General features: G+C 36.7%; 1 protein-coding gene across 1 annotated transcript in view; it reads right to left on the reverse strand.

Annotated features, from left to right (window-relative positions):
* Positions 1 to 18,371, reverse strand: part of LOC107553624 (ATP-binding cassette sub-family A member 3-like) — a 70,769-nt gene that overhangs the window by 24,468 nt on the left and 27,930 nt on the right. The window contains exons 6-12 of the mRNA XM_016235910.1: positions 17,042 to 17,301; positions 16,840 to 16,956; positions 15,229 to 15,349; positions 9,546 to 9,719; positions 9,282 to 9,463; positions 2,330 to 2,476; positions 1,140 to 1,269 (exon numbers count right to left, since the gene is read on the reverse strand). Of these exons, the coding sequence (XP_016091396.1) occupies positions 1,140 to 1,269; positions 2,330 to 2,476; positions 9,282 to 9,463; positions 9,546 to 9,719; positions 15,229 to 15,349; positions 16,840 to 16,956; positions 17,042 to 17,301 (1,131 nt within the window). The remainder of the gene's footprint in view (positions 1 to 1,139; positions 1,270 to 2,329; positions 2,477 to 9,281; positions 9,464 to 9,545; positions 9,720 to 15,228; positions 15,350 to 16,839; positions 16,957 to 17,041; positions 17,302 to 18,371) is intronic.

Below are 18,371 nucleotides of genomic sequence, written 5' to 3' on the forward strand. Positions count from 1 at the left end.
CTCTCTGTTTAAATCTAGATTAAAGACACATCTCTTTGGCCAGGCATTCAAATAATGCATCTCATAATCTTGGACTGCAGTTATATCTGATCAAATGCACATTATTATTCTTTAGCTTGGGTTAAGCAAATCACTTTACTTGGTTGGAACAGCAGCTACGCTAATTATGTCTCTATTTGTTTCTCCGTTTCTGCCACTAACTAGGATTTACACAAGCTTCAGTCTGGATCCAGAACACCTGAGAAGAGATGATGCAAACCCCTCAGAGGACCTCAGATGATGCCAACCCTGAAACAACTTACAGAACTACCACATTTTGCTATAAGTTTGATTGCATCATATAATAATTGCCGTTAATACTGTAGTGTTCATCGTCTGTTTGATTACGTCTTTACTTGATTTTCCGTACATTTCTGCCATACGTACATAAACCGACAGTCACCACTGATAAGCTACTACTAAATATTGTAGAAACTTAATTTTCTGTAAAGTTGCTTTGCAACGATTTGTATCGTAAAAGCGTTATACAAATAAACTTGAATTGAATCATAAGTTCAGGGTAAATTAAAACTACACAGTCTTGTAGCCATGCTATAAGCTGCTAACAAAGAATAGCTAAACTGTGTTTTTAGTGTTGTGAAAATATTTTCAAAATGGTTACAAGCTACTGATAATTTAATATAGTTAGACAAGCTGCTATTTTGAAAAAGTACATAGGTACATTAACTTAGCTACTAACAAAGTGGCTATAACTACATTGAAGATATTTAAGTTAAAGTCCTTTAAATTATTATCAGATTATATGATTCAGAAAAAAGAGCTATGTTTATCTGGCACAAGATTGACACTAATAAGTGTCACAAGAAAGTTTCATGACTTGTTTCATGAACTCACTGAATCATAAACATAGCGGTAAAAGCAGTATTTAATCTTTATTCAACTATAAAACAGATGATAAACAATGTCTCGCCGCACGTTCCAAGAACACAACATAGATATGATTCAAATGAATCAAGTAAATCATTTATAGAACCAGTTCATTAAAATGAACTCAGTAAAACGAATCACATTTCCTAAAGCAATTTGAGAGGGACAGCCACACTATTTCATACATAAAATTACATTACTGTGTTCATTACCGGTCAGCATTGATAGTGTGGTGGTCTTGCCCGCGCCGTTGTGACCCAGCAGGACAGTGATCTGGCCTTCAAACATGTTGAGCGTTAAATCCCTCACCGCCTCCTTGGTCTTATTGCCCACTTTGAACACCTGTGACAGAACAATCCACATGCTCAAGTTTTCCAACAGCTTCTACATGTCTCCATCACACTGCCCCCCCAAAGCATTTTTGGGTAATTTGCCCAGGTAGAACCCAGGTAATTTTGGCTTTTGGGTATGTTTGGACAGGCCCCTTTTCAAAATGACCGCGTTATAGCTACCCAAAGGGTAAAGATCAATTTTTTTTTGATAATTATTGACCTAGAGAGTCCAGAGAATTATACTGCAGTGGAGTTTTTTTAGCAAAAAACCTAGGACTAGTTCACAAAATATATATATATTTTTTTTTACATATTCTCCATTTTTTAACAAACAATGTGATCGACAGCAATGGTCCTAGAGGCAAAGTTGTTCGTAATGAGGAGTTCTATCCTACGATACAAATATATTGTGTGTCTGTGTGAAGAAGCGCACAATATACAATGGTTTACGCCCTTGAAAACTGCGATATCGGCCCACAGTGGCCGATTTCTTTCAAGTTTTGTTCCGATCGACCTCCATTAACCTTTTCTAATAGGTGCTCAAAATTCACTGGCCAATGGCCTAAAAACACAGAGCGTCTGATGATACCTTTGCCAAATGTTTGATCTTGACCCCCGAGACCAGTCCAGCTGGCTCCTCTTCAAAGAATTCGCCCTTCGACACCTTCTCGGCCTCCATTTTTTTTGATAATTATTGACCTAGAGAGTCCAGAGAATTATACTGCAGTGGAGTTTTTTTAGCAAAAAACCTAGGACTAGTTCACAAAATATATATATATTTTTTTTTTTACATATTCTCCATTTTTTAACAAACAATGTGATCGACAGCAATGGTCCTAGAGGCAAAGTTGTTCGTAATGAGGAGTTCTATCCTACGATACAAATATATTGTGTGTCTGTGTGAAGAAGCGCACAATATACAATGGTTTACGCCCTTGAAAACTGCGATATCGGCCCACAGTGGCCGATTTCTTTCAAGTTTTGTTCCGATCGACCTCCATTAACCTTTTCTAATAGGTGCTCAAAATTCACTGGCCAATGGCCTAAAAACACAGTGCGTCTGATGATACCTTTGCCAAATGTTTGATCTTGACCCCCGAGACCAGTCCAGCTGGCTCCTCTTCAAAGAATTCGCCCTTCGACACCTTCTCGGCCTCCTCTTCTTCCTCCTTCTCCTTCAGCAGGGTCACACGAGGGCTGCCGGACCAGTATGAGGGCTGAGAGCAGATGAGGAGGAGAAATATTAGAATAATGGCTAAATGTTCCCCATTGGTTTCATGATGAAGAACTGCTAAATATTCATATAATGTTCTCTCTCATAAAATGTAAATTAGTGCAAAAGGCCCATTCACGCTAAGAGCGATAATTATAAGATAATGACAACTATATTAGTGTTCACACCAAAGATGGATTCTGGTTGGCAGTCAATGTTTTTATCGTTCATCAGCTGGAAAAAATTATTCTGTAAGTGATTCCAACGATATCATTCCTCTGTATCATTATCATTAGAGTTGTGGTGCGGATTCTGATATTCTCTTAAATTTAGAACGATTTTTTTAAACTTTATCTTTTTAGTTAACGTTGTCCCGAAATTCCTGATTGTGTGGATTCCCACTGAAGTTTACACATGAGTTTACTGGTGCAATTCGGAGGTTTCTGTAAATAATTTGTTTATATGTAGAGTTACATTACACAACTAAGTTTAATCCTGCAACGCAAACCATTAAACTGTTGAAAAAAACGAAGCCGTTTCTGCTGCGAATTAGAGTGACCAACCTGAACCGGCTGCGAAACCAACTTGAGCCACATTGTGCGGACTCGCATTGAAATAACTGGATTTCACGGAAATTTGTTGAACAACGTTAAATGTGACTGCACCATAAATGTTTCAAGTCTGTCACATAAAACGTGACTCTAAGGAACCTTTTTCACCAGTTAGCTTAAAAATAGCAAATCTGCATTGCTGAAAAAACATGCTTAAACCAGCCTAAGCTGGTTTGCTGGTCTTAATTGGTTTAAGACTAGCCAAGCTAGTCTTCAGCTGATTTGAAAGTGCCTAAAACTTCTGTAAACCAGCGGTTTTCAACCTTTTTAGACTAAAAGTCCCCCCCTCCCCCCATTGTCCATAACAAAATTAAACTTTTCCAGTTGTTCGTGATTTACAGGATAAGAGTTTTTTTTACTCACAATTTATATCTGATGAAATATTGCAGCAACTAGAAAATTAAAAAAATGCCTATGACTTTTCCAGGTCTAGAAATTACACTTTTAAAATTAGGCTTCCTCATATATCCAGTTTTTCTGAACCCTGAGTTTGAACCTTGATATGAGAAATAATCAAATTAAATTATTAATATAAGAAATAAAATTTTTTAGTAGTTTTATTTTATTTAATGCTTGTTTTGCCTTATTTTAAATAATTTTAAGTAATCTTGAAGCCTCCTTTTTTTGCTGATTTTGTTAAGGCCTGCAGGTTGATACAGTCCAGGTGAAGACCAGAAAACCAGCTTAGGCTGGGTTAAGATGTTCATTTCAGGGTGCTCAGGCAACATTTAATGCAACATTCATTATGTCTACAGAATAAACTGTGTCAGAGTTATAACCAAAGGTCAAATCCCTAACCATGAACAACAGTAATAGTGATGCTTGCCTTAGAAAATAGCACTAAAAACATACTAAGTAACTAATTAAGTTTAAAGGGGTCCTATTACGCTCTTTTACAAAGTCTTGATTTTGTTTTGGGGGTGTACTAGAACAGGCTCTCATACTAGGTTGTTTGAAAAACACATTATTTTCCACATATTTTACATTATTACAACACCTCTCTCCCTAGTCTGGCATTAACGGCTTGAATAGTTCCTGTATCAAATGAAGGCCCGCCTTCTGAAATACGAAATGTGTTGTGATTGGTTAACTGGGCCAGTGTGTGCTGTGATTGGCTCCACTCGGCGCCTGGTCGGGAAATGTCATGCCCCTTACCATAGCCGCCTGCGAGCTTCAGTGTAAATATTGTGTCAATATCAAATCAATTTGAGCGCGATTTAAACCCGGATGATTGTAACCACTCTAAGGGAAAGCTAGCGTGTCTCTGACATAGTGATAACACTCGTTGCCTTCTCTAGTGCAGCTCAACCAGGTCTCATCCCATTCGTCGATATTTGTGATATCACAAAACCCGGAAAATATGCGTTGTAGTCCAAACGAGTCGTTCGTTGTAGTTTTTGAAAAGTGATTTCTGTTGAATAAAATATCTCCTTTTGAAGTGGACTTTGAGCTTTGTAACTTTTGCAGATCTTTTTTATGCTCAAACAGCAACATTACAGACTAACTAAAGTTGAAAAAGTGAAAAAGCATAATAGGACCCCTTTAAGAAATTCCTGTAAACCCATAAATCTGTGAAAACATTTACAGATAAGCTCAAAAACCAGGTCATTCATTACATCTGTTTACAAAAGCATTTGTGTATTAACATGTTAGACATCCACTGAGTCAAAGGCGTGACCCAGGAGGTCATTGTTTCACATCACTTTCACTCTGATGGGGTCTTTATTGCCGCCCCATTGATAAGCCTGTCTGCAAACACGAGCATTGACGCATCGGGTGTCCTACATATACAATAGCTCTGTGCAAATCACGCCGCTGTTCGTCATCCCCTCCCTCTTCACGCCCTACAGTAAATCCTGTACGTCTGGAGATAAGGCTGCGCATGCACTTCCTGGCAGTCTTGATGACATAAGCGCGGTTTTCCTGCCGAGACCAAATGCTTCCTGTCTTTCAGGAGCCCGTCGGTCAGGAAAGACACTCAGGTTGCGCTCGTGCTGGATCACACTCTCTTGCACTTTAAAGACTTCCCATGGGTGAACCGCTGATCTCTGCGACAAGTTCACAAGGCCAAAATAGAGCTATTTTGACCATAGTTTCGCAATAACACTAATCCATGTGATGCACACGAGGAAGCTTGAGGATTGAGGAAATAATCGCTCAAAATAAACAGTCATGGTCAAAAACATTGAGCATAATTACACTTTTAAAGGCCGGATTTACGATACATTCTGCTATTATCTTCTTATTTTCTGAGAATAAAGTTAAGAATATTTTGCATAGTAAAAACATTGCTTTTTTTTCTTTTGATTGTTGTTTGAGTTAGTGTTAATTTCGTTAACAAAGACTATGACGAAAAATGTTCATTGACGAGCTTTTTTCCCATGTCTAAGAGACGATAATAAGGACAATAAAAGTTAACTATGACTATATCAACATGCAATTTCGTTGACGAAATAAGACAAGACTAAAATGTATACAAAAAATACAAACTTTACCAAAAATCTCTTTTTATTTTCGTCAAAAAAGGAGACAAAATGTTATTGCAGACTGCTCTACACGAGTCTACTACGCAAGCTTTCATGAGTGTGGTTCTAATTCCCGAATCCAAGCTTCGCTGTTACAAGGATACATTTTCATTTCATTTTTCATTCATACATTTGAGTAAGACTAAGACTAAATAAAAAATGGCTGCCAAAATTAATACCGTACGGTTCATTAATAATAATCTCATTGCTAAAATGTCAAGATTTCTTGGACTAAAACTAGACTAAAATGTTGAGACTTTTAGTCGACTAAAACTTGAGTAAAACTAAATAGGATAAGGTTGACTTACAAAAAAAACTAACAAGGACATTTTAACACGGGACTAGAGGCGGACAGTAGTGAAGTATTTTTACTTTACTCAAGTAAATTTAAAATTATCTGTAGTTTATCAGAGTGCTTTGACTTTTACTTCACTACATTCCAAAGCATAATGTCTAACTTTTTACTGCACTACATTTCATAAATAAAAGTTGTTTGTTTGTTTTACCTTTCATACTTAAGAACATTAAAAATGTAGTACTTTCTTGTACTCAAGTAAATCTTTCAATTACTTTTACTTGAACAAAAGAAAGAAAGTAATAGTTTTCTAATGTAATTAAGTATTAAATGATATTTAATATGAAACGTAGTGCAGTAAAAAGTGCAATATTATGCTTTGGAATGTTGTGAAGTAAGGTTTTCTAAAGAAAAACACTCTGATAAAGTACTGACACTTGAAAAGTACTTTTACAGCAGAGTAAAAATACTTCACTACTGTCCACCTCTGCACGGGACTAAAACTAAGACTAAAATTAAAATAGCTGAAAATATTAACACTACTTTGAGCTCATTAAAATAATGTTTTTAAAAATCACAAATTAAAGTTTGAATAACCTCCGACTTTAATTCTCAAAGGGAAGATGTTTAATGAATTCACAGGTTGTTTCAAATATTTAGCATTACAACGTGACATTTACATTATGATTACTTGGGAACGTGCATAAGTTCAAAGTGATAATATAAATGATCAGTCATGATTATACATGATGTGACTTTTTGCTTATTGCTTTTCTTTGTTTGCCAATTTCTGAAATTTTACACACCCTTTAAGAAACAGATTAATTCAATTCAACCCCTATTTTCAATGCAGCTGAAATTGACCAAAAATATGGCTACTGTTAGAAAATACTTATCCAACCAAATGTACTGACAACATAACCATTTCTTATCGTAAGTTCGATGCTATCAATGTTGATACATTTACTGCCTTTATTGCTTCATCTGTTATTTCTGATGTTTTCAATTTTACATGTCCATCCAAGATATCTGATTTGTATCACTCTGCTATTGATGATGTTTTAGACGAGCATGCCCCAATTAGGACTAGGTCTGTTCCCATGTCCAGCTCCTCTCCATGGTTTAATGATGAGCTACGTGCTATGAAAGCAAAAGGCAGGCAACTTGAACACCTTTTTAGGAAAACAGGTTTAACTGTACACTTTCAGGCATTTTCAGATCATGTTAAGCACTATAAAACTGCCTTGAACGAAGCTCACTCTTCCTATATTTCTAAAATTATTAACAAAGCAAACAATAGGCCTATCACTAATCACAAATCACTTTTTAGCATGGTGAATAGGCTAGTTCAGGCTCCCATGCATAATGCCTTTCAATGAGAATCTGACGATCTATGCTGTTCTTTTTTACGCCATTTTCAGGGCAAGCTGGACGCTTTATGTGGGACATTTGGTGTAGAACTGACCACTTCTACTTGTGAGCTAGCTCGGTCTATTCAAACGCTCTATAATTTCTCCTTGACTAATCCCACCTTAATTAGTGAAATAATGCTGAAATCCAATTCTTCTTCCTGCCGGGCTGACCCTGCACCAACATTCCTTTTAAAACACTGCACCTCTGTCATTTCTGCTCCAATTTCACATCTTGTAAACATGTTTCTTACCTCTGCCACTGTTCCAGTTTCACTTAAAACTGCTGCTGTTACTCCTATTCTTAAAAAGCCAAATCTAGACCCAACTGATTACATTAATTATCGTCCAATCTCCAACCTACCGTTTGTTTCAAAAATCATGGAAAAGGTTTTCTTACCTCTGCCACTGTTCCAGTTTCACTTAAAACTGCTGCTGTTACTCCTATTCTTAAAAAGCCAAATCTAGACCCAACTGATTACATTAATTATCGTCCAATCTCCAACCTACCGTTTGTTTCAAAAATCATGGAAAAGGTTGTTGCCGCTCAATTGCAGTCATTTCTAGCTCTCAATGAACACTTTGATATATTTCAGTCAGGTTTTCGTTCGCAACACAGTTCTGAAACTGCTCTGGTAAGGGTTATAAACCACCTCCTCCTTTCTGGTGATTTGGGCAATCTTTCTATACTTCTACTACTCGATCTCAGCTCAGCTTTTGATACTGTCTCTCATAAGCTATTACTCATGTGCCTCTCAGAGATTGGCATCTCAGGAGCTGCGTTATCCTGGTTTTCCTCATATTTGACGGACAGACAATACTACATCACCATACATGGCTATAAATCTCCCTCTGTCCCTCTTAAACAGGGTGTGCCACAGGGCTCAGTCCTAGGGCCATTATTATTTATTATTTATATTATGCCCCTCTGACAAATTATTCGCCGCCACGGTTTACAGTACCACTGCTATGCCGATGATATTCAGATATACACTTCCTGCCAACCTGACTCTATTCACCAGACTGCATCTCTATTGTCATGCGTCAATATCTTACTTGTCGGGCCCCCAACTGTAACAAAAAACATAACAAATGCCCCTAGATTTGACCTCGAAGCCACATCAATTATTCCATCTGCCACAGTTAAAAACTTGGGTATCATTCTTGACTCTTCTTTAAACCTAGATGCTCATATCAATAAGCTCTCCAAAGCTGCATTTTTTCAACTTCGCCGTATTGCCAAACTCCATTCCTTCATCAGCCCAAAAGATGCTGAATTCCTAGTACATGCTTTAATCACATCCCACCTTGATTACTGTAACGCTTTTTTTTCCGGATTACCATTACGCTCCATCTCTCGATTGCAATATATTCAAAATTCTGCTGCGAGAATGCTAACTTACACTAAACGGTCTGCACATATCACTCCAATTCTGTTCAACCTCCAATGGCTACCGGAGTCCTCTCGTATCATTTATAAAATTCTTCTGCTTACCTTTAAGTCACTCCATGGTCTTGCACCTACCTATCTCTCTGACCTGCTTTCTCCATACATTCCCTCTCGTCCACGTCGATCATCTGGAGATGAACTTCTTTGTGTTCCGAGATTTCACCTATTATCTATGGGAGGTAGATCTTTCTCTGTTTTGGCTCCCAAAATTTGGAACACATTGCCCCTAGCTCTTCGACAATAACCACACTGCACAAATTTAAGTCTAAACTCAAAACCTATATGTTCAACCAATATTACCTGTTATAATGTTTTTCTCTTTTTTTTTTTTTTTGTGATTATGATACTGTATTATTACTGTGGTATGCAACTGCAACCGCATGTTCTGGACTTGGCAAATGTCATGTACATCTATGTATAACATGATTGTTTATTTGCTTTTGTCATTGTGCAGCGTCCTTGAGCTTGGGAAAGGCGCTATATAAATTAAACGTATTATTATTATTATTTAGTACGTACCAGGATGAAGAAGTACCACGGGCGAGGGACTCCATATTCTCCCGGAAACACGGCTTCCACGTACCAGGCAACCAGACCGTACAGCACAGAGTCCAGCAGCAGCAGTCCCAGCACTTGAGCCAGAGAGAAGTCATCGTCCACCGTCACCGGCTCAAACAGGTTATGCCACTGGATGCCCGTCCCTGAGGAGACACAGGACACGAGCGTCAGCTTAAGATGCGTGATTAGAGCAGCAGCAGTGTCAGGTTCAGTCGGATCCCTGACCTTTGCCCTCAAACATGCCGATCAGCTGGGCTCCCATGGCCATGGCCACGTTGGAGATGAGGCAGGCAGAGACTTTCTGGGCGTGTGACAGCAGGTCATAGCGAGGCCACAGGAAGACGTACGGCAGGTAGCTCAGGAAGTAGATGAAGCCACCCGCTGCTGCGGCCACATTCGCTACGGGAGAGAAAGAAACTGAATTTAAACTGAGTTTTGCTTCGAAATCAATGAAAGCATCACAAGAACAAGTAATCTCCACTGAAAACTTTTGCAAAATCAAAGGAAAGAAATTATATTTTACTTTAAGATGTTGTGTCATTGGTTTTACAATCATACCACAAAGTGCATGGACATTTGTGTTTTCATATTTCCAATTATTCATGATAGTGATTCTCTACATAAAAGTACTGTAATTTAACAATTCATGCTGATTTAAAAAAGGCAACAAAACAAATACTTTTATTTTATAAATATAATATTTATTTTCTTGCTTTCATTTCATTTTCATTATTTTTCATAATATATTCATGGGAATTTAGAGAGAAACGTATGATTCTGCCTCAGGAAAAACTGTAAAAAAAATAAATAAAAAAAAAGTGTGTAAAATTTCCCATTATTCACAATGGTGATTCTCTAAATAAAAATACTGTCATATAATTATTAGGAACAAATATGTTATTGTGAAAGTAAAAAAAAATAAAAAATCACACTGAGATATACAGTATATACATATATATATATATATATATATATATATATATATACAGTGGGTACGGAAAGTATTCAGACCCCCTTAAATTTTTCACTCTTTGTTATATTACAGCCATTTGCTAAAATCATTTAAGTTAAATTTTTTTTCCTTCTGACACAGGAAGAAAGAAAAAAAGACGCCATTGTAAAAGAAAGAAACAAACAAAAAGGTTAAATTATTTTAGTATTTATATATAAATATATTATTTATAAATACACTGGACTTTTAAGGGCTTTTCTCTGGAAGCCTGTTAGAAAATAAATAATTTTTGGGTAAATGTGACCAGGCCATTTTTGTGCCCCAGCACGAGGTTCAGTGTGTGAGATTTAATGATGGATGTGTGATGTGAATCATTGAATCAAACCCATGCACTCATTCACACACACGGCCTCGAGCTACAATCCCCGCGACCCTTAAACAGCCACAAAAGAGCAAATGAGAGAGAGGAGATGAGAGAAAAGAGCAGTGAAAAGAGTGGCACCGCTGTTCATCAAATGGAAGAAAATGACACACTGGGCTATTTTTACATTCACGTCTCGGAGGGACCACTCTCAACAATATGTCATTTGGGCTCTTAATGGGCCGGACCGGCGGAGTAGGACATTTTTCCATTTTCAGCCTTTCTCAACCCGAGAGCACGAGTCTATGGGCTTTTGAATAAAAGAGTTTGTTGAACCACATCGATTCGATTTCAGACACTGTGCTGTAAGAAAAAACAGCCGACCCTGTTCTGCATCACATATATCAGCTGTATAAAACCACAACAATAAATAATAAATGTTATAATGAAACAAGATGCTGTCAAGAAAATGCACAAGTCATATTTCACCTTTAAAATAAAACAAGACATTCTATATAGCTTAAAGAAATGTCAAATATTAAAATTAAGAGTTTTGGCATTGTTTTGCATCTGTAATGCAAAAAAGAGATGAAATTGCAATTAAACTGTTGAATTTTTATACATCACAGTAGTATTTGTAGTACTGGTTTTAGTTTAAAATAAAAGAAATAAAAAAAGAAACGAACATGAATAAAATGAAAAAATTATAAAATACATTTAATAAATAAATAAAATAAATAAATGTATTTACACTGCAGTAATAAAAATGTAACAACAACAAAAAATCGTAACGGTCCTAAATTAGCTTTAAGTAAGTTTTTTGTTTTAAATTTTTTTGATGAAATTAATAAAGTATATTAACACATTTTCAGAGAAGGTTGAACCGAAGCTTTGACATGAAAAGCTAACCAAAGTTGAATTAGGTAAATGAAGCATGAACCATACGAACAGGTAAATCTACAATGAACATCTAACATATTACTGTCAACCAAAGCATTTGCCTTGAGACCAAACAAGCAAACATTTCTCTTAAAAGCACAGTGTCAGCTGATTTTTTACACAGGACAACATTTAAGATTACATTTCCTGCCTGAGGCTGCATTTTTCAGCAATACAGACATGCACTGCCTCATTTTCCTCCTACACATGATGCTATATGTCAGAATTTAATGCCAGAGTGCCTGAAAATGTTTTCAAAACTGCCCTTTAAAAGGATTCTCACTCATTTGATGATTTTATTAATGCATCAGCAAGCATATTTGAGCTTTTTTATTCAATGCAATTTACTGAACAAACCTGTTCACGCAAAAAGAAAACATTAAACGTGTCGTGCCAGGTTTTAAAATGCAGAAATGTGAACAAGATTGGAGAGTAAGAGCAGAAGGCATGCTGTTTTAGTGAACAGAAGCTAAAGTTTTGTCTGGTTCTTCACACACAAAAAATCATGTACCATTTTGTCTTTTTGGAGATATGCAAGGCAATATTTTTTACTCCATATTTTGTGTCTCGTTTTCCAGTACAAATATCTACACATTCTTAAAGATTCATTTATTTGAGGTCCAAAATGACTTCAGATACGAAGTCTCATTTTCAGTTTATACTTAAAGGGGTCATATGATGCGATTTAAATTTTTCCTTTCTCTTTGGAGTGTTACAAGCTCTTGGTGCATAAAGAAGATCTGTAAAGTTGCAATGACTAAAGTCTCAAATCCAAAGAGATATTCTTTATAAAAGTTGAAGAGTCAACCACGCTCGTTCTAACACACTCCCACATATCTACGTCACGGTGTGGTAAGATTTGCATAACGTCACCCAAATGTTCACGAAAAGAAAGAAGGTTTAACTTTTATTCTCGCTGTAGTATTGTTGTTGCCGCCGCCATGTCGTGAAGGCGCTGTGTGTTTCGCTGTGAAAGCGAAACTACTTTGTTTGGTCTTCCAAAAGAGGACACGACTAGAAATCAGTGGTTAAGTTGTATTTACAACACTGTTCCAGAACACTTCAACCCAAATATTCAGATGTGTGCAGCACATTTTATGGAGAACTGTTTCCTGATCCTGGTAGAGTAGACTACAATGCCGGCTGTTCTCGATTAGTTCTGGCTTTGATGAAGGTCCGCCTTCCGAAAAACAAAATGTGTTGTGATTGGTTAGCTGTCCCAGTGCGTTGTGATTGGTGAACAGCTTAGACGGTGTTTCAGTACTGCCCCGCCCCCTTGCTCCGTCTTTCAACAAAAGCTTTTGGCGAATCCGGCACTCGTGATGTGGAAGCTGTCCTCAGTAAAATGCGCAGCACACAATAGCAAATTGGGGTTATAATGCTCAGGAACAGAGTTAAAAAGTAAATTGCAACCACTGTTTCCTGACATCATCCGCTTTCGGAAGTCTTTGTTTGGGCACGGAGGTGAAAAAAAAACAGCATTTCAGGCGGTCGCGCAGTGTTGCGCCACGTCTTTAAAATTCAAATACATTATTTTCTATGAGTGTAGGCACACCGGCGGCGCCGTTCGGCATCTGTCCGCGGCACCAAGCTACGTCGTGTTGTACTTGTAGATTTCTTCTAGACCAGCTGTTCTCAATTCCAGTCCTCGCGTACCCCTGCGCTGCATGTTTTGCACGTCTCTCTTTGTTAACACACCTGATTCAGATCATCATCTCGTTAGAAGTGAGCTCCGTGCATGAACTGTGTACCGATTGACATGGTACCTACACAGTGTACATTGCTCCCTAATCCCTGAGCAAGGGAAATCCGTTGAAGTTTACTTCACTTCAGAATATGGAATTATTTGTAATGAAATTCTAATATCTAATATAAATTCTGATATCACAAAGCCCGGAAACCAAACGCTGTAGTCCAAACGAGCCGTTTGTTGTAGTTCTTGAAAATTCTCTAAATATCTCCCTTTGGAGTGGACTTTGAGATTTGTAACTTTCTAGATCTTTTTAATGCCCAAACATACACACTACACACTGACTAAAATCAAAAAAGTGAAACAGCATAATAGGACCCCTTTAAAGGATTTGCTACTGACTATTCAAACGCGAGTTTTGGGCAGTGTAGAGTAGCACTTGTTGTTTGTCATTTCTCCGATCACAAATGCAGACATGGTTTTATGTTGCATCGCACCACGTAAAAAGACAGTATAAGTCATTATAATCCATAATTATGTCCCCACTGGATGCAACAAATGCCTCGTTTATAATGGGTTTTAATGTTTTTGTCTCGTCGCTCCGGCCGGACACAGTATGGTAGCGCGTAACATTTCCGTCACACGTTTGAGGTATTCGGCCAATCACAACGCACTGGACAGCTGGCCAATCACAGCACACCTCGCTTTTCAGACCGATGAGCTTTGTAAAAATGTACACGTTTCAGAAAGGCGGGGCATAGAGGAGAAACAATAATGTACAGTATGTAGAAAATAATGTGTTTTTTGAACCGTAAACCGCATAAACACATTGCATTACACCAAATACACAAAATAACGTTCTTTGTAGCAGCATCATATGACCCCTTTAAAACAAGGAAAAAATGAGGTAGGAAAAATAAACTTAATTTAAAGGAAAACACAATAATTTTTCTTTTTGTTTTAACCATAAACTCACAAAATTGACTTTTTTTTTTTTGTTTGTTTTTGAAAAACAAGACTTCATATCAAGTCATTTTGCTTCTCAAGTAAATCCTGATGTATTTTTTTTTTTAGATATTTGTACTGGAAATTAAGACTAAAATATTACATAAGAAAACTATTTTGTGGTCACCAGTTTCATTGTATGGAAATGATCAGCTTAGAAAAATCATGATTTTTGCATATTTTTTGCAACATGTGGTCAAGTAAATTATGAGTGAGTAGTGCTTTTTTGCTGAACTACAGCTTCAACTCAAAACCACACGTGGTAAAACAGCCGGTTCTCAAATCAGTGGTTTCCATAATGAGTCACTTGCGAACACAATAACTAAATGAAACAATGTACACCAATGCATGTCTGATTTTCTATTCTTTCTTCCCATCAGGATGAAGAGTTAGGGCGTGATGAATCCGCTCTTAAAGCAGCTATGTACATCTGCACATCTTATTATTAGCTCGCCCGAGGGCCACTGCGCTCACAAGCGCCAATCAAATCGCAATACAGTCCAGCCACGACTCCTGCTTTCACTCACTAAAAGCATTTCAAGAATCAAAAAAGTCAATAACTGCAACCTGAACATTTGCCCTCAGCTGGTTACCTGCTTTTAAACACCGTTTGTAGTAATCGGAGGTTTTTGTTTGGCAGAGAAAAGAAAACGTAGCACAGCTTATGGACAAAAAAGAGCTGATTTTTGAAAGCTTTCTGAGAGTTCAGTTTAAACGCAGCTCATTTTGTTTATGCATGGAGCCAAAAATACTGCAAATATGTCCTGGTCATTTCTTTGGTCACCTCTACTTTCTCTGTAATCTGTTGATTACGAGGCTGTTTGATTAAAGCTCTGTATATACAGTATATGTGCTATAAATGCACACTGTTAGGGTCCAACAAGAATAGAGTGTAATGGCCATTCTGTTCTGTGATGAAAAGAGAAATCACACTTTCACAGAGCAGAGATGGAGAAGTTACCTCTGGAGAAGAAGGCGCTGATCATGAAGCTGAAGTTAATGGTGGACACGGCAAACACCAGCAGGAAGAAAAACACCAGCGTGGGGTCACTGTAGGTCAACACCGCTCCGTTAGGACTCACCTGACAGGAAAACAACACATACATGAGCTACACATAGCAAACAGTGTGGACGATCTCAAATGGGAATCTTAAAAAAAATTCTGTTTCAAAATCTCATTGTACTTCATGATTCTGATTCCTTAGAGAATCTATTAACAGTTTATTGCACTCATTCAGTTACAATATGGTGCAGAGAAATTTATTTATTTATTTAAATAAAAATATCAAGAACTGTTTTGTTGTTGTGAAAAAAAAAGTTATCTTTGGCTTCAGAGAACTGTATTATTATTACTATTATTATTAACCATTATTTTTTTTTAATTCAAGCTTTATAGACTTGAGTATTATTTTTGAGTTTTATACAAGCATTTACTTGAATTATACATGTACTTAGTTTTGTACTGTTTTATTTTTTATTAATTATTCTATACTTATTTGAAACAATTATTCTATATTTTAATAATAATTTTATTAATTATTGATCTATATATATTTATTTAGTTTGTTTGTGTGTGTGTATTTATTTATAATTCGTTTTATACATACAATAATTTGTGGTATTTAACATTAATTAAATTGTTTTATTTTATTAAAAATTCAATAATTTGAAAAATGAATTTTATTAATTATATACACACACATACACATATATCATAGATAATTTATGGTATTTAAAATTTATAATTGCAGAAATTGTATATGTTAATGTTTACTGTACAAATATATGAATTAGTGTATGTGTTAGAGTACAAAAATTTATAAATATTAAAAAACATAATATCTGAATTTCTTTTTTTGGGGGGCTTTGGAAAATTGTATTATCATGACCAAATTGCATAATAATACATTCAAAACACTAATTTAATTTTAACATGCAAATTACTAATTAATTTACAGTCTTGAGTATTATTTTTTATAGAGTTTTATAGAAGTATTTATTTTAAATATACATGTACATACTTAGATTTGTACAGTTTTATATTTTAACCATTATTCCTCAGTTTTTCCTAATTTCTTTTCATTTATAACCAGTATTAAACATACCATATTATATGGTATTATATGGTATTTAATGTTTAGAATTATGGAAATTGTATATGTTAATGTTTACTGGGGAAAAAAGAGACTTCAGCAGCCATTTTTGCTGTATTTTGAGGACATTAATAATTGGTCTTAACTGTATACTAAAATAATACCTTTAAAAAAAAAATGTAAAGCAAAACTCTAAATGCATACTGTACCTTCAGGTAAAAGTTATTATACAAACAAACATACGAGTAAGTATCTATACCATCTGTATCGGTGGAAAAATGTAAATGAACTAAACGTCATTAAAAAAAAACACTCTGTTCCAGTGCTTCTGTGCAACAAGTGGAACTTGTTCTGAATAAAAACTGGTTCCTAGTTCTCAAGTGAGCTAAAAAAAAAAAAAAGTTCACAGACATTCAAACAGTATAGTGGTATTTCTAGTAGCACAAGGTACTTACAAAGAACAGATTATATGTGTTTACCTTGACGCAGATAAGCACGGTGACAAAGAAGATGGAGATGGAGAGGAAGAGGAGAAACATGAGGAACCAGGCGCTCCAGTGCAACCAGTTGCTGAGACCCATCATGCGCATGTACTCCTGCAACACACACACACACACAGCTGCAGTGAAGCTTTCTTACATCAAGAGCAACAGAATCCACGTTCATGCCCATTTCCTGTACCTTCAGTTTCCTCTCCTTCTCCTGTACTACAGCTCGGACGATGTTCAGAGACGTGTAGGTGAAGCTGAGCACCAGCAGCAGTGGCAGCTGGTTCTGGATGGCCAGGATGAAGACGTCGTACATGAATGCTGGGTAAGGGAAACGAGCCAGCAGCACTTGGGTTCTCTTGAGGAGGGCCACCGCCGCCGTGCTGTTGTAGGCCTTCATGATGGCCCGGTCCACCGCGTGCTGCACCTGCAGGAAGCCCTCGCGGTGATATCCTGTCCAGACACACACAGTACTCATTAGATTCCACTCAATCAAACTTATGAGCGTTTAACTGAATCAAATGAACTGAGGAGAGTTCTATTGAAAAAATATTCTGGGTTCTGTATACAATACAATACAATACAAGCTGAATTGACAGCACTTGTGGTTTAATGTTGGATATTGCAAATATTAATTTCCACTTATCCTGCTTTTTCTTTAAAAAACAAAAGTCTGGCTGAATGAGGCAATTTGTAACCATTAAGATCTCACTGTTTCCATAAAGCCAATACAATGTGTGGTGTAACATGATTTTAATGTGAAAAAATGTATTAATCTTTTGTGTGTCTGAAGTTATATTAAAGGTCCCATGGCATGAAAACTTTATGAGGTTTTTTAACATTAATACGAGTTCCCCTAGCCTGCCTATGGTCCCCCAGTTGCTAGAAATGGTGATAGGTGTAAACCGAGCACTGGGTATCCTGCTTCGCCTTTGAGAAAATTAAAGCTCAGATGGCCCAATCTGGAATCTTCCCTTTATGTCGTCATACAGGGAAAGGTTACCTCCCCTTTCTCTGCTTTGCCCGTCCAGAGAATTTGGCCCGCCCATGAGAAAATGAGCTACTACCGTGCGAGGCGAGCGCAATATTTTTTTTTTCCTCGAGAGACATCATGGCTTGCAAACAAGTGAAGCATGGCAGTTGCCCCGCCCCTCTCCTCCTCATTAGCATTTAAAGCTACAGACACAAGGAACACAAGGAAACAACAAGGAAAGCTCATTGTGGGACTGGCTCGTAGAGGCTGAAATTCTGCACCAAGGCTGAATTTCGGGAAAGAGACTTCAGATACAGTACTAGGGACCACTTAGACCTATATAAAAAGCATCTAAAAAGTAGTATGTCATGGGAGCTTTAAGTTTTCAAATTTTAACGCTACAAACTGACAAAAACAATGAAACCTTAAAAATGATTTAAACCAATTTGTAACTCAATAGTAAGTTTTAACAAAAATATGAATGCAAATGCTTTTATAAAATTATAAACTTTTCATTTTGGCTTTTAAATCCTCAAAAATGAACTGTAAA

This window comes from Sinocyclocheilus grahami, unplaced genomic scaffold (genome assembly GCF_001515645.1).
Source record: "Sinocyclocheilus grahami isolate Dianchi unplaced genomic scaffold, SAMN03320097.WGS_v1.1 scaffold476.1, whole genome shotgun sequence".
Classification (NCBI taxonomy): domain Eukaryota; kingdom Metazoa; phylum Chordata; class Actinopteri; order Cypriniformes; family Cyprinidae; genus Sinocyclocheilus; species Sinocyclocheilus grahami.